Genomic DNA, 25,187 nt, shown 5'->3' with positions numbered 1-25,187 from the left:
CATTAGTATTGCCGAAGGCTCTCCAATATTTTAGTAGCACCTTAGCTGTGAGCAAAATGCAGTTCACCCTGCCTGTACCTCAGGCATAGGTGACATATTACTCATTTACAGTTGTTTCTGATAAATACTGAGTCATTATTGTAGATAAATGTGAGACTCAATATGCCTCAGGAACATCAACTGTGTATGATTAATATATAATCTATGGCTAAGGTACAGGCAGCATTAACCCCATGTTGCCCATTGCTAAGTTGCTATTCCAATATTGGAGAGCCTTGGCAATATTGATGTGAATTTTGAAGGGGAATATAATGGGCTGAAACATGAGTTGGGATTCATATCAGGAAGGGAGACGTACGAGGGTAATTCATGTAGCTGTGGTAGCTGAAGTACCATTGTGGCATGGATAGTAAGCAGGAGACATGGGTTCAAATCCCAGTGCTGCTACTGATTCTAATTCATTGCTAGGGTCTACAGCATTATCCTAGTTAACACATTGTAACATGGGCCAGAACTTCATTACTTGGTTGATAACTCAGGCTTTTGTAGACAGCACCCAACATTTATTTTCATATAAAACAAGCTACTGGCACATGAAATAAGTGTGGCATCATAAACCTGGAAGATGGTAAGTTCATCATGGGCTAAGACAGGTAAGTCCTGAGAAGAAGCCCTATTGCAGTCCAAGTCCAAGCAAGATTCCAGTGGCAGTGGATACAGGTAAAGTCAGAAGAGCAAAACAGATGCAAACTGAAGAATTGTACAGTTCATTGTGAAGGGCACACTGGCGTCAGTGTAAGATGCAGGCATATGTATAGAACCCAGTACTCCGATATGTAAACAATACAGGCTGCAGCTGGCGTGTCATTGGGTCTGGCGGCCAGCTTACTGGGCACCTGCCCATAGTTTTCATACCAGGTGGCTTGCAGCACCTATACCAGATGTCCTAGTAGTTAGATATATTTTCCATATTGGTATCTAGTAGGTTGACTAAACAAACCACCCCAAGTGATCATTTCAGTATTCAGCAGATGAAAATGTTCTACTAGCACATGTACTTTAACATAATGTATTTTGTTACAATGTTATTGCTACTTTATGTTTAGCAACTTTGTCTTCAACTAAAGTAGATCGTGGTTTGATCCAAACAACTAACAACATTCTGAATAAAGGTCATAGGCTGAGGCAGCTCAGGACTTTGATAAAAGACTCCACCTCCCTCATCTAAATATTGAAGCTGTGAGATGACAGACAGGACATGGCTAGACATGCACTGGTTTGAGGGGTGCCACTATGTGGAGCAAGTCCCAACACAGGCAAGCATAATCTGTGAGGAGGCAGGTTGTGGAGCTGTCTGCTTGAGCAGCAGATGATGCTTGACCCTCTGCTATTGGTGAAGTATATGCACCATGAAGTAAAGCCAGCAGTCACGTGGGCAGCAGGTGGTCTGTGAGGGTACAGTGAGTGTGTCTCCATGCTAGTGGCTGTTGCGGATATGAATATGGCATCAAGGTGCTGCTATGGCAGATATTCGGAGATATCATGCGAGCTAACATCCCAGAGATGTTCGGGCTCACATGCGGTTCTTCTTTGTCGAAATGTCTTGTCTCTAACTCGTCTAGGGGTTGAACCGCACGTGTCACATTACACGCCCTAAATTAGACACTTGTGACCCTTTGGTTAAGTCACTTGGCTGATGGCAAGTTTGCGAAATTGTATGAAACATACAAAGTTAATATAACATATAATAACACTAATAATAATATCGGTAGCTAAATTAACGACGCATAAAGGATGTAGGCCACACAGTTGTGATTTGGTTAGAATAAAGTTTATTCAGAAAGCAAACTAATAGCGTATTTAGAGTTACTGTTACACTTGAGCGCATTTCCATTTTACACAGTTCACTCATTCACAATCTCATCGCGAAATACAAGTCCAATACTCCACCTTGTTATCTACACGAAGAGTTAGAGTTCACACCAGGCATGTGGCTGTTCACCGCTCAGAGGCTGAGTCCCGCGATACCATACAACATGAAATTTTCTAAGTCATTTAACTTCCTAGCTACCTAAAGACTGACCGTCCACCATCCACTGAAGCCGAGTAACCCGCCAAAATTCTGTGTGGCTCAGCATTCCGTCACCATCGTTTTGTGGGAACAAATCTGTTGAAATTTGAATTGGGTGTAGATACTATCCAGAATCTACACTGAACACTCCCCCGGTGGAATTGATACAGACAGGTCTAAACTATACAGTAAGCAATTGATTTACAGCGTTTGCAAGATGCTCATAAATTCTTCAATTATTCTGACACGTTATTCAAGTCCCACTAGAGACATGCATCTCATGACAGATTTACAATCGACTTCATCGACAAATTAATATTTTCTTTTAATTTAAATAACTCCCTTAGACTCAAAACTAACAACAAATATGAACAAATCTCATCCCTTGTTTAATTCCCTGCAGTGAAGCTGCATACTCAAATTGTTACTCCATACAACAAGAAATTATTCCCCTAAAATATTCTCAAATAAGTAGATAAACATACATCTGTCTTCTTTGGTAAGCATTATTAATTTTCATTTTCCAAATTTCTCCAACCTCCATGCACCAAAATTCGCGTGACCGTAACTTATAATTTGGAAATTACAACAAACATAAAACCATCAAAAAACTTAAGCCTAACATATATATACACATAAATAAATCCCTAATACACCCCCAAAAACCTAATTTATACACATACTGTGCACTGATTTTTGACTTGATACCATTCACCAAATAATGGAGTTCTCCGATCTCCTTGCACCCAGATGTGCGCCTAAACTATCTCTCTGTAATTGCACAGACCTCGTGCCAAAAAATATTCTTATGCTATGAAATAACAAATCAGCTACAATAAATCCTGAAATAAAGCATTGCATATTACCCCTCCAAATAATCTTATAAACTAATCACAGATACACTTATTTCTTAACCTACTTTCCCCATTTCTACATCCACTTCGCTGGACTTTTCTTTCCTACGTACTAGGTCTTTGTCTCCTATTTTGTATTTAATTGGTTTGTGCTGATATGGGATTTTACCGCCTGCTCCCTCTCATTGGCCAACTCAGCTTGGCACTGCGGGAACTCCACAGTTTCTGCCAATACAAATTTTGGTTTGACTCCCGTCATCACCTCCGAGGGCAAATATCCAGTTGCGTTACTTTTCACTCTGTTTAGAACATCCTCAAATGAATGTACGTATTCCACCCCTCAATTTCATAATCATCCCAAAATAATTCATTAAATGCTTCTTTTTGCCCCAATTTCATTTTTTTTTCCTTCTAGACCTCTTGCTATCTTAAACTTCTCCCGAGTCCACAAATGAGACAATAACGATCGTAATCTTCTACCGTACCATCGCCAATCAGTTACAGTAAAATCACATTTCTCCTCAAGATATCATTCTGTCCAAATATCACTTTCTATATTAGAATCAAACTCTGTGTATTCTCCCTTAAAATTATCAACATTAGTAGCTACAACATAATTATCATGAAATAAAGCATTACTTTTTACTTCATTAAATTTCAACAGCCGCTGATACATCATACAACTTGCTACATGAAACCTCATTTATCTCCAACGACAAATCACCAATACAAGAACTGTACATAGTTTCACCATCCTCTGCCATTACATCACATAAATTGTAGCTACGGCTTCGTGCAATTTCAGGATCAACAGTACCATTAAATTCCACTGCATTTTGATTTAAACCTGAGCATTATACCTTTTCCTTTCCTACATGCTCCTGCAGCACATTAATTTCAGGTCGCACATCGAATTCAGATCCACATTCACTCTCAAACAAACATTCAAGATCCACAGTTCCATCCAGAATTTAGGGTTCACCTCCCCTAGTAGAAAGATGCGCACAGATTTCTTCCTCTGAAGTATCAATTCCAGCAGCTTCAATTTTGTTAACTTCAGCACATAAAACATCATTACTACCTTCCTTCAAAACCAATTCACCAATATCCACCAGCACACACACAAATTCATCAACAGCTGATGAGACTAATGCTACGTCACCCATACTAACCTCCTTAACAAATTTCACTGTCACAATATCATCTGAAACATCATCACCTTCATCACTATAACCGTTACCGCTGGTTAGTACCTCTTTAGGATTTTCTATACCATCTAACTCCACCAAATTCAGCTCCACTTCAGCCTCCTCTTGACGCATAGAATCTTTCATTGTATTAACATTCACACTCTTTCATCTCACATTCATAAAACAGATCATTTAGCCCTAAATTGTCATCATCGCCTTTATCGTTATCTTTCATTATCTTAGGATTACCTTTTATGTATGATCTGATTTGAAAATTTACCTATTTGATTCTCATCTCTTACTAATTTCTTTTCAAATTTCTGATGCCTTTCTGCCGTTTTATTGACACCTATCACATTTCCATTTATTCGCATCCTGTTCATTGCTGGTTTGTTTTGCCATTACCAGACCTGAGATGCAGCAAAACTTAGTTTTCCGATCTCCCATCACGCTGGTTCATTTCACCAGGTGCCAGTCCTTCAAATCTATGTTCTTGGTGTCGGTCCCTGTCATGAAAGTATCTGTTCCCATTAATGCTTTGAAATTTATCATTGGATGTGTTCCTGTTACCGTTTCCCTTTTAAAAACTGCTGTTTGCGTTCCGTTGATAACTTCCTGGATGTCTTTCATAGTAGTTACTCGGATTGTAGTTATGGTTTCCACTCTGAAAACCATTTGTCTGCTTATGTTGCGGTTTAATTTTCAACGCCCGTTCTAATTTTTGTACAAGTCCAAAAATTTGTCGGTTGGATTGCTAGGACTGTGCACTAGATCCCACTGCAAATTTTCTGGTAACCACCTTTTCAACGTCGTAATTTCAGTAAGCACTCCCAATGGATATTTCACATGCATTAATCTCGCATGTTCACGTTTACAAAATTGTCACAACAACCCGTTCCCATATTTAAATGTTGGCCCATTCAGAAACTCATTTTCGACTCACATTTGCTTTGCTTCACTCCAGAAGCTGTTCACAAAACTGCTTTCAAATATTTCGTAGGTAATGAAAGAATCACTGTGTATATTTGCCCACGATTGTGGTTCACCTTCCAAATATATTTTCACGAATTTTATATTCGCCTTATAAAACCATCCCTCCATGCTGTTAGAAAATTTACTGTGTGGTATTTCCCGCCGTCTCCAAAACATTTGACAGTTCCCGAGTTCATCCACAGAACACTGATCACTGTAGGGATTTGATGTGCAGCTAAAGAATTCAGTTCGCTTTGTATTTCATTGATTTTCTTTTTAACTTCACCATTTTCAATTTAAATGCCAGATGCTATTTGTTCCTTTATTTATCTACTTCTTTCTCCCCTTTACCTATTCAAGTATCCCAAGTTCATCAGAAAGTTTGCCCATTTCATCCCAAATGGTTTTTAATTTTCTGTCTATCAGTTCCTCGATTACACTAGCAATTTTACCTGCTTCGTCTTTCACAACCAAAGCTGTTTTGGATTGAACTGAATCAATTTTTAAATTTATGTCACCCATATCGGCTTTAACAGATTCAATTTTGGATACCAATCCTCTCATCATTTGCATTAATTGCGACATCATGTCTCTCCCAAATTCATGTCCATTGCCTGATTTCAGACTATTTGTCCTACTAAACTCATCGCCGGTCATGCTCTCCCGCTCTGACTTCGGGCTAAGCGGCTCACTAGTATTTTCGACCCACACAAACTGGCTGACTCCTTAATATTAGCGACGTCTATTATTGGCTATTGAACTGCAGAATCATACATAATCTCGGTATCAGCACAGGTACTTAGCTTTGTCGTGCTGGATCCTTCTGCCATGGTATTGCTCCCAATGTTGCAGTTGAAGCCGACACTGAAGATCTCGTAGCCTCTGCTGTGGTACTGCAACCGCCGCTGCATGACGAATCGCCGTTGAAGATGCCACTGCTAACTGGAACCACGTGCTTTCAATATCACCTGTTCCTCTGCGTTACTTTTTTATCACTCCTAACCACTGCAAAAACTCTGTGCACACAACTGTTGCAAAATTCTTGTTTCACAGCCCCCACACAAATTGCGTAAACTGCCACAGACTTGGGACCTACATCACAGATGTCGTTAACTGTGAGAATTACAATTGTAATTTCACAACTATGAAAGAAGCCTAATATTCAGTCTTGAACTGATCTCACATGTAACTTTTATGAGAGGTCCTCGCTATCGATGTTCAGATAGTACTTGTGGAAACACTTTCCAGAATTCAAATCCAGTTCTAAAACTTTTCAAAGTTCATATTCCGCAACTAACACTTTCCAAAATCCAATCCTATTCCAACACTTTGCAAGATTCTTATCCCTCAGTTAACACCTTTCAAATTCCTATCCCGGGCCAGCTCCCAATTGCGAGCTAACATCCCAAAGATGTTCGGGCCCACATGCAGTTCCTCTTCGTCGAAATGTCTTGGCTCAGACTCGTCTAGGGGTTGAACCACACGTATCGCATTACACGCCCTAAATTAGGCACTTGTGACCCTTTGGTTAAGTTGTCTGGTTGACGGCAAGTTTGCGAAATTGTACGAAACATACAAAGTTAATATAACATATAATAATATCGGTAGCTAAATTAATGACCCATAAAGGATGTAGGCCACACAGTTGTGATTTGGTTAGAATAAAGTTTATTCAGAAAGCAAACTAATTACAAAAGGGGTCATATTTAGAGTTACTGTTACACTTGAGCCCATTTCCATTTTACACAGTTCACTCATTCACAATCTCGTCGCGAAATACAAGTCCAATAGTCCACTTTGTTATCTACATGAAGAGTTAGAGTTCACACCAGGCACATGGCTGTTCACCGCTCAGAGACTGAGTCCCGTGATACCACACAACATGAAATTTTCTAAGTCGTTTCACTTCCTAACTACCTAAAGACTGACCGTCCACTTTTGCGTCTCCCCCGGCACTGTCCCTCTGCCCATCTCCGGCCGCATCTCCCATGTGCTAAACATCGTCACTCAACTGACTAGTGCATTTCCCTTCTGTGAAGCCATCTGTCTGATTGGCTACACCTTATTCTACTTTATTTTACATTTTAACATATTTAAATAATCAAAGCTTGACCACCTTCGCATTTTAAATAAAGTAACAATAATATTCATTATATAATAAATGTTAAATTCTTTTTCTTAAAACCAATACAATTTCCTTCTTAACTTTGAATTTCATGGCCAGGAGCCTTGCAACAGTGTGCTTTCTGATAAATAAATAAAGAACAAAAGTAACTATTATGCACTAAACCTTACAACAAATATTCTATTACGTAATGATTCAGTAAGGTGTCATGCTGTCATCGTTCATTGTCTTTTGTATGGGGGAAATGATGATCTGATGCTTAACTGAAAATACTGATAATTTAAATCTACTACATCTTTTAAACAAATAAAGTTATGGAGTTGATATTTACAACATTTGTCATTTTAATTATGCATTTTTACATGAAATGACAATCGTTAAGATCGACCAAAGCATGCAGATTTTAGCATTCAGGTCTTTGTTAAAAAAACTTGTTAATTTCACTTTAACGATAAATCGTAAACTATTATAGATATGATCAATATTCAAGTTTTATTGGGATAACCATGAAAATTTAAGAAAGATGGTAGATTAAAATTACTGTGGCTTCATTTGCTGAATTACTGCAGAATTAACTAGTTTTCATAAATGTTTCCCTTTATGGCCTATCTTAGGTCCACCACATTTAACACTCATACACCTCCCTGGGCACAAGCAGCTCCAACGGGGTTTCCCTATGACGTAGGTTCTCTTCTGTCTCACTCGCACACTACACTGCTTAGGCCTAATCAGCCTGGCCTCATTCAGCACAATAGACGCTTGTGAATTTCCCCATCTCGTGCCGAATCTGTGCTCTTCGTGACACATGGTCCTGGACAACAGGATTTGTTTCACAATTCCTGGAAGGCTATCTCTTTTGGCCATACACTTAAATGAGAGCGAAATATCCGTTAACTCACAATCACCATTTCACAGCTGCCACATAAGCAAAAGCTGTACTAATAAAGACACAGAATAGGCATTGGTACCACATGAAAGAGAAAAACAAGACAAGGAAGCAGGTATAAATATTGACTCTGTAGATATAACAGTAAGTCTAGTTAAAAGATATTGATGATGGAAGGTATTAATGTGTGTGTTTTCTTAAAATATTAATAACTTCTAAACATCTTAAGCAGTTTCGAGATTGAAGTTTTCACTCTGCAACAGAGTGTGTGCTGATATGAAACCTCCTGACAGATTAAAACTGTGTGCTGCATCAAGACTCAAACTCGGAACCTTTGCCTTTCGCAGGCAAGTGCTGTACCAACTGAGCTACCCAAGCATGATTCATGACCCGTCCTTACAGCTTTACGTCCGCCAGCACCCTGTGTCCTGCCTTCCAAATTTCACAGAAGCTCTCCTGCGAAACTTGCAGAACTAGCTCTCCTGGAAGAAAGACACATAATCTGCCATGAAGTTTCATATCAGTTCACACTCCATTACAGAGTGAAAACTTGATTCTGGAAACATCCCCCAGGCCATGTCTCCACAATATCCTTTCTTCCAGGAGTGCTGGTTCTGCAAGTTTTGGATGAGAGCTTCTGTGAAGTTTGGAAGATAGGAGATGAGTTACTGATGGAAGTAAAGCTGTGAGGACAGGGCGTGAGTTGTGCTTAGGTAGCTCTGTTGGTAGAGAACTTGCCTGCGAAAGGCAGAGGCCCTGAGCTCCAGTCTCGCTCTGGCGCACAGTTTTAATCTGCCAGGAAGTTTCATTTTAAGCAGTCTTCACAAACGAAGTGTCGACTAATATCTGTTGAATAGCATTACCAGAAAACAGCTTCAGAATTTCTGTTGAAGTTGTACAGTCTGAGTTTTAGTCAAATGTTTATTCCGAGGTTTAAAAATTACATTCTAGTGCAAAATAAATTGCAAAACAATACGTTTAGTGGCAGTATTGTATAATAGACTATGATAACTATCTGTAGAGTTTTGGTTCTCCTTATGTTTAAAGTAGATAATAGTAAATACTGCTTGACCATTTCACTGAATAAGATGCAAATAACCAAAAAATCAAGACCACAGCAAAAAGCTTAACATCACCACAGAAAGCCAGTGAAATTCTAACCTTAATTCATGTGTAATAATTGTAGTAGTGATAAATTTAATGTAATATTTATTCAGTATAAAATTGATATGCAATAAACAAAAGACATTATGCTAGATTGAGTGATATTAAGACAATTGAACTGTCACTTATTAACAGCGCAAAGAAATTGGCAGCTAAGTTTGAATCAAATAAAGTTTTAGATGTGTACTTTTTATACTAATGTGTACAGTTTCTGTAATTTTGTGGTTTCTGCAATGACAGATTAGGGCTATATAAGGGCAGCAGCTTATTGGCCTGGGTCAGTTTGCTTCGCAAGATGAGTAAGTCAAGACACGCGGGACTTTAACTCTGAAATGCAATAGCCTCAGACTTCTGAAATTTCTGCATTCATTTGTTGACCTTGAAAACTTACCAACAACCTATCTGTCAAACTATAACTCTGAGCAGCAATGTGGTGAGCCAAACTTTGTGCATTCTTGATAGAGCTCACAAATCAATCTCCTGTTGCACTTGAAGTATTTATCAATGGTTCAGTAAACATTTAAATTACTGTATTGTACCCAGCTTTTGTACAGGACTTTTACTCATTTTATCAACCTTAATGCTCAATTTTGTCAAGTTATAAGAAGTTAACAGAATAATAACAAGGTAAGGCGGTAAGTTTGTAGCTGTCTCCTATACGCAAATGAAGCCAATAAACTTCAGAAATCAGTCACATGCTTAGTCAAGCCATTTTATGCAAATAATAAGGTGTTCCTCTGCCCCCCCCCCTGCCCCCCCCCTCTCCCAGCCACTTGAGACAAGTACAGGAGATTTCAGAAACCAATATATAAAAGTCACAAAGGTTTATCCATGGACCATTCAATCTTATAAGTATAATCTCATAATAGTTTCTCCTTTACAAAACTTACTGTTAGTAAACTAGTCCTCTGTTCATATCTCTCAACAGGGTCTGTTCAAAACAAATTATTGAGAGGAGGTTTAATAAGACTTGACTTCTGGGAACTGGAGCATAAAATAGTAACACTGATTACACCACGCCTAATGGTCTCCAGAAAGGTTGAGAACCACTGCTCTAGACACATCTGTTCAGTTTCTATTCGTAACTAGTAATGTTCTGTTAACCACAACCTACCTGTAGAAGTATCTTTCAATTTCCAACTTACTATTGTTGTATGAGAAGCTTATCATATTTAATAGGCTTCTTATGTTTTGACAAAGTCCAAGTACTCTTTGATTTTTGTTTTTGTGCTGCTAAAACTGCAGTTTTTCAGAAACATTTACCATAAAAAAGGCCAAATTAAAACACTGCACATCACAAAGATTGGACAGACAGGGTTCTGACTATGTTGAATTCCTCCGGAAAAAATTTGTGCAAATAACCGTTTACTGGAAACATTCAGGTGTGTGTGTGTGTGTGTGTGTGTGTGTGTGTGTGTGAGTGAGAGAATGACACGTCAGTCACACCCATTTGTGACTGTCTCACCCCTGGAGCTCTACATTTGGTGTTTGACGGAACACTTCATCTAAAGCCTTTCGTATTTGCTCAAACTACAACACAGTCTTCCCATTTAATGTGAAGAGCATTTTCAGCTATGTCCTGATGTCACCTTGAATTTAAACTGTTACCAGCTTCCCCAGTAATCACTATATAGTCTTCTTTACCAGGATATTTCCCCACAGTGGCTAAATCATAGGTGACACCAATGAGCCCCATTATTGGCTTACAAATACTAGTTGCTTGCTGTTCACAATGCAAGAAGTCCTACGCTTGTTCTGTTATACACCGCTCATTACTATTCAGTAGCAGAAGAATTTCTCAGCCTTTTCAAGCCTCTGGTATGAACCTTAATTTGCAAACTTGTCAAACTGCCTAGTTACATTACTCTTTATATGAATTTTATTGTGTAAATCACAGTGAACTCATTTCAGCGTATTGCCATCGCCAGGTGTTCTCACGTGTAATGTTGATACTGCCATATGCTGTCTTTGCTGGAATTTGTATGAAGATATTTCGTGAATGTTCGTTGTAGATGTACTGTTATACCTCATTTTTAGATTAGTCAGTTTTCCTTCTTGACAACTTGGATTAGTCAGTTTTTGTGTGTTACTTTTCCTGTGTCTGAACAAAAATTCAGACAATGGCAGCATTGATATTACACATAGGAGCACCTGATGACACCAGTATGCCAAAAAGAGCTCATTGTTATTCATGCATTAAAACTTGTATAAAGAGCAGTGTAACTGATGTACCACTATTGAAATCATGCCACTACAAGCCATCTTTTGTGCTACGCCCCAAGGAACAAAAATTATCAGGCTGCCCCTGAACTCCTTGGGTTGTCCACACACTTCAGTGTACTATCTCTAGGCTACTGAAGATGTTGGAGATGGCATATTTGCTAGACCTGAATCTCGTAGAGGATAATTGGTACACACCCGAGAGCCACATGTAAAAAAGTTACTGGTACCACCACCACGAACTACTCAGGACCCGGAATTCGCATTGGGAAAAAGTAGAACTGTACCTGAGAGTTTCTGAGCAGCAGCACAAATGATGTCTCAGACCGATGAATGGAGTACATTGCTGTTTGTAGATGGCGTACTCATTATTGATCAGTTGGTTGGTGTAATGTGCTCTTGTTGGTCGTCCTTTATTTATGCAGTATTGAGGGTTCTTACTGATCTGTGTAAATAAAGTTAACACATTCTGTGTATGTTTTTGTGGTCTTTTGATATGCAAATACCTATGAAAATAATGACTGCAGCACAAATGTATGATTGCCCTTTAGCAAATTTCAAGTAGTTTACATGTCAGATGCTTTCATACAGAGCTTATAATCATGATTTACTATATTTTATGGACTATAAGACACTATAGACTATAAGACATGTCTTAATTTTTAATCAGTTTTTTAATAACTTTTTACCATTTTTATTATTAGACTGCAAAGTCAGACTAAAAAGTTCTTAGTTTGTAAAACCGAACTGATCTTTAAATCCCCTAAAATCATCATCTGAACTGTCTTCTTCTACTACTTCTTCTTCTTCTTCCTCCTCCACCTCCTTCTCCTCCTCCTCCTCTTCGTTGTCCTCCTCATGTATAAGATGGTCTTCACTGCCATGGAGAGCATTACTTATACCACATTTTGTTAAAGATTTAACAATAATGTCTTCTCTCACTCTAGACCACAATTGTTTTATCCACTGACACACTTGTTTGATTGTAGGTCATTTTAAAGCTCCCTTTGGCATGAATTCATTTTGGGTTTCATCCATCATCCATTTGTTCCATATCTCTCTCATAAGACATTTTAAATGGTTTATTTATCGAGACATCAAGAGGTTGCACTCGTGAAGTAAGTCCTCCAGGAATAACAGCAAGCTCTGTATTTCCCTGTCTCAATTTCTCTTTCACAGAATTTTTCAAATGACTACTAAACTGATCTGGCACAAGAAGAAAGGTCTTCTTCAATAAAGCACCTTTCCTTCTCTTCAAACCTCTGTTAATCCATAATTTCATACCAGTCTCATCCTTCTAACCCTTATCATGTATGTGAACATCATCATTGGTGGTATTTCAGAAGGTTTTGTGCTTGGATTAAGTTTAGTACTGTCAGTACAACGTGAAATGACGACAGTGTAGTGCATTTTTTCATGTCCACTTGTTTTTATAGTTACAGTTTTAGCGCCTTCTATGGCAGTGGTTCTGTTACCTGGCACATCAAATGATGTCAGAGGAGTTTTGTCCATACTAGCCATTTGGCTTAGTTCCACTCTCATTTCCTTTCAATGTTGAATAAAAAAGTGATGGAAAGATAATATTTTCTCTGAGATCTTTTGGTTTTGGTTTGCATGCTAAGTCCATGATGTTTCATAAACTTGTAGCACCAACCAACTCCATCGTTCAAATCTGTTAAGTTCCGCTGTAGCACTAGCTTGTAGTGTGTATTTGAATCATTTTTGTATTAATTCCAGTGCCATTTTGATGGTGTCCTTGAATTCATTACAATACGTCGTCTTCTAGTTTTGGCCGTTTTGCATTCAGTCCTCTATTTGCACACCTAGTCTTCGTCATTTTTTTCAGTTCTTCTTTACTAGCCCGCCAAACCCAAATGGTTTCCTCTGTTGGTGGAGGGCCAAAATTCCTCTCAGTTGCTCTGTTTCTGTGTCCTTATGCATAAGCTATTACTTTCATTTGAATACCTTTTTTTTTCCATTATGAAACTAGCTACAAAGAAAAATATTTTACTGTTACCGATAACAAATCACTTTCAGTTCAAGTCCACTGGCAGTGTAGACTGCAATTATACCTCATGTGCAAGACAGTGTTGCGGGTCTTTGATGGCAGGACAGGAGGAAGACAGCATTAGCTAGCTTGTGAACCCCCACAACTCATGTTCATCACATCGGTGCACTGCTGCTGCCAGTTGAATCCAGTGTTGCCAGATAGAGAGAGATTTCCCGCAGCATTGAATATATGGCCATTTTTAAGACTGGTGGGAATTTTCATTCAAACACTGGACATTTTTATATTAATTATTTAATAACATCTGAAAATTGCAGGCAGTTTTTTAAAGGAAAAATTGCATCTTTTACTCTGTAAAATACAGTAATTGGTAAGGAATAACAGTAGTACTTGGAAAATAAATGCCAATTTTTGTGTCCGTGTGTTATTCTTTCCATTTTGTTTGTTTTCTTGAATTTATCAAGGTTTTTTTTTTACTATGCACAGGTGCGAACAGATGTTACTCAGTCAGCTGTTGCCACAGTGCCAGATATTGTGGCCTGTAAGTCAGAACTGCGGACACTTTGTGATCGTATAGATTGCCTTGAGGCACTGGTGACACGTGTGCGACGTGATTTGGACACTGTCGAGTCTCAGCTTGACACTGCGGAAGCAACTGTTGGTGGTGAAGGTGTCATAAGGAACATGCTCAAGCCACTTTTTTTTGTAAGTCTTGAAGTCTAGTATTCTGTGTCTTGTTAGTAGAGGAATTCTGAATAGACTCTTAATTCCATATTGTTATTTGAACCATACTTCATACACAAAAATGAGTTCACATTGCAGTTTAGACTGAGGGTGAAAACTGGCTACAGTTTTTAAATATACAAAAATTCTCATGTTATTCTGAGAAAATTTGTGAAGGAACACTAAAGATATCAGAAGGTTGTGTTAGTTTTTTAACTTAAGGAATCAATGTTAATATGTGTGCCTTGCAATTCAAGAAGAATAAAACTATAATGTTCATCAAGCTGTGACATGGTCGTAAATAAAACAGTGACCTGAATATAGAATAAGTTTCCTTTACTTTACATCTGGTGTCACAAATTTTTTTCATCAGACTACCAGTTTCAGCCTGTAATGACAATCTTCAGATCTGTTTTATGAAAACATGCCCTGTTGTACTGATTTTGATACATTTGACAATGCCACTATGGCTGCTGTACATTAGGACATTTTTTTGTAAAACAGGTCTGAAGATGGTGATTATAGACCGAAACTGGAAGTCTGATCACAAAAAAATTGTGACCATAGATATAAACTAAAGGAAATTTATAATAATGTTTATTTTCTTTGAGAGAATGATTGTATACAAAAATGATCATCTCACCACTTTGCAGCTTCTCTTCCACAGACCATTATGGAAATGCATCAACCCTTTCATTTCACTCTTAGTTTGGAACATACTGGCACAGAATGCCTCTACAATGAGACCAAACCTAACCTTCAGTTGAAGCTAAATATTTTGAGTATTCTATCCTGAGAGATACTCAGGATTATCTTATTTATTTTCTTACACTTTAACATGAGTGTTCTTCGAACAGCCACCCGAGTTCTACGCACATTGCCATGTGAGGCCAATACCACCTGAACTGTGACATGACCCGCCTCATCATGCTCTGCCTTATGTCAAGCTGCATTTCCTGCCTGTCTCATGCACTGACAGTCCCACACTTCCCACATTTCACCCGCCATGCTACACCCACATTGTGATGTGCCTTACAATCAAACCACTGATAGCAAACATACCTTCTGCCACTATCTGAAACTATCATTGTTCCACGCAGATTCTCCCACAATGTGGTTTGCCCTCAATATGTGTTTGATGCCAGCCAGTGGCATTAGTGAGAACAATGAGAAGTTTGCCACTCTTCTTAACTACCTCGGAAACAGTGTGGACCTTATTAGTGACTTCCTGCTTTTGGACGTTCCAGCTTCTCACAAATATGAAACTGCAAAGACACTACTGCTACAATGACTAACATGCATGCTTGAGCAGTCAGCAATCAGATACTGTGGCCAACAGCACCCTGTCTACACTCTGGTGCCACCTGCGAGTTCTAATTGACCCAACGCTCCTGCCTGATCACACACTATGGACACTTTGGCTCCTAAAACTGCCAGAGAACATCCAAACAGCGAAGCTAGCTCATGAAGAGGCACTGCTGGAGGTTAAACTTTGACTGCCTGATAGAATGCATGCACTATCACAACACTGCATTCTAATCAGCAACCAACATCAGTATACTGCAGACGACACCCAGTACACCTGCATCAAAACTGATTTTTCATGATCCAGGCCGAGCTGCCCCAACATTCTGTGCAGCCGTAGAGTGCTCGACAACAGCCAGACCGACCAGAACCGGACCGTACTCCCCACCTCTATCACCCCGAGTGCCTTTCACAGCTCCGGTGGACAACTGTCACCTATTATGACAGCCGAAGTTGTCACCTTCCCAGCTGGCCACTGCGCAAACTCTGTGTATAAAGAAAAGTGCATCAACCAAGTGCATGACCTGCTTGCATACCCAACAATGCTGCTGCTGGTTTCACACCAGGTTTGGGGAGGATGCACAGCAGTTCAGATAAACCTGTGCCTTCTCAAACTAATATGATGACCCGCTGTAGATGCACCAGGCTGCTGTTTGTTAACAAGCTGCCTCTCCACACCACAAGTAAACAGCACCAATGCAGTGTTTCAGAGGGCTGATGGTCCCTGACCGTCCCTCCCTGACAGGTGCCTGTGCACGTATTTCCTCGTCGATACCAGGGCCAATGTGAGCACCCTACCACCTGTTCCAGTGCCTGCTACGCTGTTGTCATTGCCACTGCAACTGCGTGCAGCCAGTGACACTGTAATTCAGTTGCTGGAACTGCACACACCACGCTCGCCCTCAGCACAGATATGCAAATACCTTGGACATTGCTGTTGGCAGAGACAGTTGAACCGGTCTTGGCAGCTAACTTCCTATGGCACTGCCAACTACTCCCTGATATAAATTGTGCCCTCGTATTACAATGGGATATCCTGCAGTGTGGTCAGCGATACGTGACCAACGGCACTGCAATGCCCTGGGTCACACTGCCATCGCTCCACACACCACTCGACCTGAAGTTACAAAGTGAAGCGGTTTTCAACCAGCAATGCTTAAAGTTAGCTAAGTGCTCATCATTACATCATGACAATGAGGTCATGTACCTCACTGATGACCAACTACAGAGACGAATCGTGAATGCCACTGCATCACGACATGCAGCTCAACAGCACCTCGACAACCTTCGTCATCTCGACACTGATTACTACCGTGGCGCTGCTACTATGGACACTTCTCAGGTCAATGAAGCATCGTAACTCCCCCTTGAGTGCACTTCCGGGACAATGCCATGTCACGCTAACAGCAACGGCAAATAACATCATGTCCCGCTCACTGGACTTGCTCCGTGCTCCCCCATTAGACCACATACAATCTGTGCCATGCAGGACGGTACAGTCCACCATGTTAAACACCACCAGGTCCCCCTGTCCATTGCCACTTCCCATCGTTTAGCTCCCCACAAACTTAAAGCGGATAAAGCTGCGGTGGAAAAACTTTTGTGAGCTGGCATAGTCAGGCCGTCAGACAGTGCTTGGGCTCCCCAATTATACTAGTTCCTAAAAAGAATGGCACTTGCTGCCTGTGCAGCGGCTACTGCTATCTGAACGCCCTTACAATCATTAAAAGCTTGCACATTGAAAACTTGCACAATTTTTCCCATGTCTTGGCATCTTTGATTGCAAAACAGCATACCTGCAAATTCCAATGGCAGATGAAGATGTATCAAAAACTTTGATAATTGTGCCATTCGGTCTCTTTGAGTTCCTCTATCGGTTGTACAGAGTAAAAAACATGGCACAGACATGGCAAAGCTTTATTGACAGCACACTGTTCAACTTGCCTTTTTGTTATGCCTACCTAGGTGATGTCAAAATCTTTTCGCAAAATCAGCAAGACCACAACAACCAGTTGCATATCGTCCTACTTCTGAGAAAACTGACCAGAAAGACCTCTTCCCACGTCCAAACAACTACAAAGAGCTGCATAGGTTTTTGGGGGTCACAAATTTCTACAGGAGCCAATTGCCACACACCACTGATACTTTGCTACCACTCACTCAAGTGTAGCACAACAAGAGTACATCTAGTAAATAACACCTTGATTGGCACCACAAATGCGGCGGCCTTCAACAAAATAAAAGGACACCTGTTACACAGCATGACCCTTGCCCACCCATTGCCTGAAGCACATCTAATTTATCGCGTCCGATACTAGCGATCGTGTGATCGGGGCTATTTTACAGCAATAGATTGTTGGAATCCCATGTTCTCATGCAATGATACCTGCTCTACAACCATCGTTTACAGAACCATACTGGGTGTTGTTGAAGTCAGTGAACCAGCTTAAACCGGCATGGTCTTTAACGGACATGCCATGCCCTGCCCCACCACCTCACATGCACCTGTTTTAATTTCCAAGTGCATGTGAATCTCCACGATTTTCTGCCTGATGACGTATCCGTCACATTATGTGATACCAACCTCATTATTACAGCTACCTACACAGACAGGTGGTCGGCCGCAAGCACTGTCACACAAAGTTTCATTCACACCACTCCTGTCTTGCCAGAAGCTGACATTGCAGATTCACTTCTCGTTTTTCAGAAGATGGTACACTCACCACCACCACCCCACTCCCCCTGTGGGTAAGCATAGGTCCGAGGTACTCCTACCTGTCATAAGAGGCGACTAAAAGGAGTCTCTCACTTTTCGGCCCTATGAGTTCAGGTCCCATCCCATGGTTTGACGTGCCACTTCCAAAATTCTACAGAAGTGTGGGCCATATGGGAAAGGATGCCTTACGTGGTGCATGAGTTATCATAATGCCCTTAGATTCGATTTCCTGAATCTCTGGTCGTGGCTTTCCATCTCCACCTGCGATTCAACTATTTTGCCAAGGATGCTTTCTTCCATTGTCTCCTGTCCTCTTTCGCCCCCATGACAATACTGGATTTCTCTGTGCCCATTATCCAGCATAGTAACAGTAGCCAGTCCATTGTGGTGGGGGCCATCATGTACCCATTTGGTGCTAGCCCCCTGACAACACAGGGATCCCACTGCTGATGCCTGAGCTGTAAACTCCCCACGTATGCCAAGGAGTAGATGCCTGTCTTCCTGGGACATCAGGACTCCCGGCAACAGCCGTCATGCCAGTTGACCTTTGCTGTGGCTGGATGGCGCCCGAGGGGAGAGCCCCTGATCGGAGTGGGTGGTATCAGGGCAGATGACCTGCAATGAAGCGGACTAAGTCATCTTTTGCTGGTGACTGTGTGGCACCAGCAGTCTCTAAGAAGGCAAGATCAAATACAATGCCGACAGGTATGACCCTAAATTGTTTCCCTCCCTCGCTACACCATGGGAGGAATGTAGGGCTACAGAACAGAGTGTCTCGGTTTTTAGTCTGTAGCAGAACTGATGGGGACTCCTTTCTACCTACAAAGCCTTAATTTTTCATTGAACACCTTGAGGGTAGGTTTGGAGAAGTGACAGTGCTGTCCAAGATGCAAAACTGCGGAGTCTTGATTCAGGCAGTATCCTCAGCTCAATCCCGAGTGTTACTTGCATGTGACAAGCTGAGTGATATTCCTGCTTCCTTCACTCCCTATAAAAGCCTCAGCATGGTGCAGGGGATCATTTTCCATCCTGATCTCCTTTTGCAGTCTGATGACGAGCTTCGCGCCAATTTAGAACAGCGGGGTGTTCATTTCATACAGCGCGTTTACAGGGGACCCAAAGTCAATAGCGTTGCTACTGGTGCCTTCATCTTGTGTGATTCATTGCCTGAAAAGGTCAAGATGATGGTTTACTGCTGTGACATTAAATCATACATCCCTCCCCCTATGTGGTGTTTTAAGTGCTGAAAATTTGGGCACACGTCTTCCCACTGCACTTCCAGCACCACATGTCGAGACTGTGGACGTCCACTGCACCCAGATACTCCATGTACACCACCTCCCACTTGCATCAACTGTGGAGAGTACCACTCCCGCTGCTCGCCAGACTGCCCAGTACTCCAAAAGGAGCGGAAAATCATGGAGTACAAGACCCTGGACCGGTTGACTTACACAGAGGCTAGACATAAATTTGAAAGATTACCCCCCATTCGGTTGACATCGTCATATGCTGCAGCTATATCACCATCACCATTCCAAGTGCCAGTGGTTCCTCAATCTGTGCCATGAACAGTGGGCCCTCCGGGTCCCCAGAATACATCCACCCCCTTGGTGGTAGGGGGCAAATCTTCCTCCATTCTTCCCAAAGCTACTACTTTGGGGGCAAGGCCCCCCCCCCCCCCAAACACAGGGGACATTGATCCCCTCCCCCCAGCTGGAGAAGCAACCGCCTCCTCCGGCTCCTCTCATGCAGAAGGGGTCCCTTGGGGCCCTCACTCCCAAGGTCTCCACTAATGTCATGGCAGACATTCGCCAGTGGCTCAAGGAGCCAAAAGCTGCTGGCCGAAGAGCTTCACAGTCTTCCTCCATGCCTCACACCCCCTCTTGAAGCTGTGGCTGTCAGGAAAAGGACAATGCAGGAAATAACTGTCTGCAATGTATATCTTTCTCCAGATGGTGCAGTACCCCTGAACGCATTGGCTGCATTGATTGATCAACTCCCGAAATCTTTCCTACTTTTGGGAGATTTTAAAGCTCATAACTGCTTGGGGGGTGGCACCGTGCTTACTGGCCGAGGCAGAGATTCCAAAAATTTACTGTCACAACTTGACCTCCGCCTCTTAAATACAGGTGCTTCCACACATTTCAGTGTGGCACATGGCACATATTCGGCCATTGATTGTCGGTTTGCAGTCCTGGCCTTCTCCCATCTATCTATTGGAGAGCACATGATGACCTGTGTGGTAGTGACCACTTCCCCACCTTCCTGTCACTGCCCTAGCGTCAGGCCCATGGACGCGTGCCCAGATGGGCTATTAACAAGGCAGACTGGGAAGCCTTCACCTCTGCTGTCACCATTGAATCTCCCCCACATGGTAACATCGATGTGGTGGTTGAGCAGGTAACTACATCGATCGTTTCTACAGTGGAAAACTCAATCCCTCATTCTTTAGGGCGCCCCTGCTGAAAGACAATCCCTTGGTAGTTGCTGGAAGTCACTGAGGCAATTAAGGAGCGTCAGCGAGCTCTGCAGTGGCATAAGCAGTACCCTTCCCTGGAGCTCCTCACAGCCTTTACTCGGCTTTGTGCCCGTGTTCAGTGGCTTATCAAACAACGGAAACAGGAGTGTTGGGAGAGATAACGTCTCAACCATTGGGTGCCATACGTCACCTTCCCAAGTCTGGGCAAAGATCAAACTCGTTTTTGGGTACCATACCCCAACAGGTGTTCCCGGTGTTAACATAAATGGCATGTTATCTACAGACACACACGCGATTGCCAAGCACTATGCTCGTGCCTCTGCGTCGGAGAATTACCCCCCCCCCTCCATTCTTTCCCATTTTCAAACGATGGATGGAAGGGAAAGTCCTCTCGTTCACTACACACCACAGTGAACCCTATAACACCCTGTTTACAGAGTGGGAGCTCCTCAGTGCCTTTGCAGATTGCGCCGACACAGCTCCTGGGCCTGATCGGATCCACAGTCAGATGATTCAACATCTCTTGTCTGACTACAAGCGACATCTCCTCATGATCTTCAACCAGATCTGGTGCGATGGTGTCTTTCCATCACACTGGCAGGAGAGCACCATCATAACAGTACTCAAACCCAGCAAAAACCTGCTTGATGTGGATAACTATCGGCCCATCAGCCTCACCAATGCTCTTTGTAAGCTGCTGGAACATATGGTGTGTCCTGGAGTCACGTGGCCTACTGGCTCCATGGCAGGGTGGTTTCCGCCTGGGTCGCTCTACCACCGATAATCTTGTGTCCCTCGAGACTGCCATCCAAAGAGCCTTTTCCAGACACCAACACCTTATTGCCATCTTTCTTGCTTTTCGAAAAGCGTATGACGCCACCTGGTGACATCATATCCTTGCCACATTATGTAAGTGGGGTCTCAGCGGCCCGCTCCTGATTTTCATCCAGAATTTCCTGGCGCTTCATACTTTCCATGTCCAAGTTGGTGCCTCCCATAGTTCCCCCCATATCGAGGAGAATGGGGTCCCGCAGGGCTCTGTATTGAGTGTATCTCTATTTTTAGTGGCCATTAACAGTCTAGCAGCAGCTGTAGGGCCGTCCGTACAGAGAGGGCTCTGTATACAGACAACTTCTGCATTTCGTACTGCTCCACCAGTACTGGTGTTGCTGAGCGGCACCTACTACAGCCATCTTCAAGGCGCAGTCATGGGTTCTAGCCCATGGCTTACAGTTTTCGGCCACATGGTTGTGTGTTATGCACTTCTGTCGGCATCATACCATACATGCAGAACCAGGACTTTACCTTACTGACAATCCCCTCACTGTAGTGGAGACACATCGATTTTTAGGACTAGTTTTCGGTGCCCGATTGACTCGGCTTCCCCACCTTCGTCATCTTAAGCGGAAGTGCTGGCAGCACCTCAATGCACTCTGTTGCCTGAGCAACACCAGCTGGGGTGCAGATCCCTCTACGCTGCTGCAACTCTACAGAGCTCTTGTTCAATCCGCCTTGATTACGGAGGTCTGGTTTATGGATCAGCGGCACCCTCACGGTTGTGTTTACTCGACCCAGTCCACCACTGTGGTGTTCAATTATCAATGGGAGCTTTTGGGATGAGTCTGGTGACCAGCATCTTGGCAGAGGCTGGAGACCCTCCATTGGTTGTCAGGCATGCACAACTGCTCGCCAGTTTCATTGCACACGTTCGTAGTTCTCCTGCACATCCGAATTACCATCTCCTTTTCCCACCCATGGCAGTTCATCTCCCGCACCAGCGGCCCAGGTCAGGGCTTACAATTGCAGTTTGCATCCGATCCCTTCTGTCTGAACTGGGTTCCTTGCCTTTACCACCTGTTCTCAAGGTCCATTCGTGTACACCTCCTTGGTCTACACCTGCCGCACAGCTGTTTGCTGTCACTTCCTCTCGATTCTTGACATATACCGAGGCCATGAATTGGTTTACACCGATAGCTCGATGGCTGTTGTTCACGTCGGCTTCGCGTATGTCCATGGAGGACATATTGAACAGCATTCCTTGCCCGATGGCTGCAGTGTTTTCAGAGCTGGTGGCTATATCTTGTGCACTTGAGCACATCCGTTCATGCCCTAGGGAGTCATTTCTTCCATGTACTGACTCCTCGAGCAGCCTACAAACTATTGACCAGTGCTACCCTCGTCATCCTTTGGCAGTGACCATCCGGGAGTCCATCTATGCCCTGGAATGGTCCGGTCGGTCAGTGGTGTTTTTGTGGACCCCAGGACTTGTCAGAATCCCAGGAAACGAACTTGCTGACAGGCTGGCCAAACAGGCTACACAGAAACCGCTTGTGGAGATCGGCTTTCCAATAACTGACTTGCGTTCATTTTCACACCACCAGGTTTTTCGGCTTTGGGAAACTGAATGGCATAGTCTCAGTATGCACAACAAACTGCATGCCATTAAGGAGACTACGAATGTGTGGCAGTCCTCCATGCAGGCCTCTCGCAGGGGCTCTATGGTTCTCTGCCGGCTCCACATTAGCCATGCTTGGGCGACCCACAGCTACCTCCTGCACTGTGAAGATCCGCCTCAGTGTCTATGCGACGCCCGGTTGACAGTGGCCCATATTCTGGTGCACTGTCCCACTTTGACTGCCCTGCGATGAAATCTTCAGTTGTTGGACTCTTTGCCACTAATTTTATATGACTATGCCTCATCAGCTGATTTAGTTGTACGTGTTACTCGTGATGGTAAGTTTTATCATTTGATCAAAGTTTCAGTGCATGTCCTTTGGCCTTCTGTGTCCTCCACCCGAATGCTGTTAGGGCAGAGGTTTTTAATGTGTTGCAGAGTGGCTGGCTTCTCGTTTTTATTCTCATGGTCAGCCAGCTATGGTAATCTGTTTTGTTGTTTTAATCTCTTCTACCTGTTTCTTGTGTTTCTGTGGTTTTCTTCTCCCCTTTTGTCCACTTAGGTGTTTGTTGCCCTTCCGTCGTTCTTGTGGTTTTCCTTTCTCTCCGTTTTGTGTTGTCAGTCTCGCTTGTTTTATTCTTACTCTTGTGACATTGTTTTATTCAGAACAATGGACTGATGACCTAGCAGTTTGGTAGGGACCCCTATTTTAAACCAATCAACCACCCTGGCGTACATAACTGCCTGCCCCACACCTCCTGTGGATGCAACAATGCAAGGGAATCCTGCCAACATGTCTCCCTTTTTAAACAATACTGCAAAGCCAGCAACGATTAATGATGCCACCAAGACTACTTCCTTATCTGCTAATGCTGCCACCAGCAACCCATTAGTCGCGCCACTGACCTCACAGTTTGGACATGTCCTGCGCCCCACAATGCACCCTGCTGAGTGCTGACTACGACGTGTCTTCCACCACATCCACCATCCACCATCACACAGCCATCTACATTACTTCAGATGGATGGCACCCCACCTGTCTCTCCTCACGTGCTCCACACTACAGGGCTGGGGCAAGGGCGGGAGATGGGAGAGGAGGGGGGGGGGGAGAGGGAGGTAGGGTGGTGGTGTAACATCTATGACCCTGTAAATGAGAATTGCTGTTCTGCAATGCATTAAGAGTTAGTATACTCTATACACTCATAATGCTTACACATAACATGTATATGTGCTTACTAATAAATAGTGTAGGAATTGTATCTCTTTGCTGTGTCACTATTCTGCTATCACATTGCCAGTACCTCATTTCCCACACCATTTTATTGTGATGCTGGGATACACAGAATTATAAAATATGTTACAACCAGCTGTCAGAATAGAATCCTCACCCTTCATTCAACAGTCAAGTTCACAATCAAAACCATCAAATACAAAGTGCTTTATCCCAATGTATCCTTCTTGATTGACTGATGTCAGGTGGTACGAAATAACATCCTGTATCAACATTATATTGAATCATTGCTGATGTTTGTTTTATGGGCATGAGGCTCTGGTCAAAAAAGAAAGAAAAATACAAATATTGGCTGTGAAAGCCTGCATTCTATGATTATGTTGAATATTGGACTTAACTGTTTCAGAAGAACATGAACATCATATTGCAAGTAAAAAGCAGAAATCAGAACCTCTCAGTTTATATGGTTACAGAAGCAAAGAAGGGAAGGCTGAAAGATGGGTGGAACATATCTAAGGGCTGTACAAGTGAAACAAACTTGAAGACAGTGTTACAGAAATGGAAGAGGAGTTAGATGAAGATGGATTAGAAGATGATGAAGACAATTAGGTGAAGATATGATACTGGGAAAAGAGCATTGAAAGACCTAGTCCAAACAAGACATTCTCTCACAATTTTTGAGGCCTTTGGGAGAACCAGTCATGACAAAATTATTCCATATGGTATGCAAGATGTATGAGGCAGGCAAAAAATCCTTAGACTTCAAGAAGAGGGCAATCATTCCAATTCCAAGAAAGGTAGGTACTGATAGGCATGAACCATCAGTTTAATAAGTCATGGTTGCAAAA

General features: G+C 42.4%; 1 protein-coding gene across 5 annotated transcripts in view; it reads left to right on the top strand.

Moving 5' to 3' along the window:
• LOC124794691 (biogenesis of lysosome-related organelles complex 1 subunit 4) overlaps positions 1-25,187 on the top strand; it is an 81,615-nt gene that overhangs the window by 11,218 nt on the left and 45,210 nt on the right. For 3 of the 5 annotated variants that reach the window (XM_047258250.1, XM_047258249.1, XM_047258248.1), the window contains exon 3: positions 13,977-14,195. In XM_047258250.1, coding sequence (XP_047114206.1) covers positions 13,977-14,195 — 219 coding nt within the window. Of the gene's footprint in view, positions 1-13,976; positions 14,196-15,971; positions 15,974-24,745; positions 25,137-25,187 lie in introns of those variants that run through there. The other 2 variants (XM_047258246.1, XM_047258247.1) reach the window with 2 other exon arrangements.

Source organism: Schistocerca piceifrons, chromosome 4 (assembly GCF_021461385.2).
Source record: "Schistocerca piceifrons isolate TAMUIC-IGC-003096 chromosome 4, iqSchPice1.1, whole genome shotgun sequence".
In the NCBI taxonomy this organism is placed as follows: Eukaryota; Metazoa; Arthropoda; class Insecta; order Orthoptera; family Acrididae; genus Schistocerca; species Schistocerca piceifrons.
This window is presented reverse-complemented; position numbering and strand designations above follow the sequence as displayed.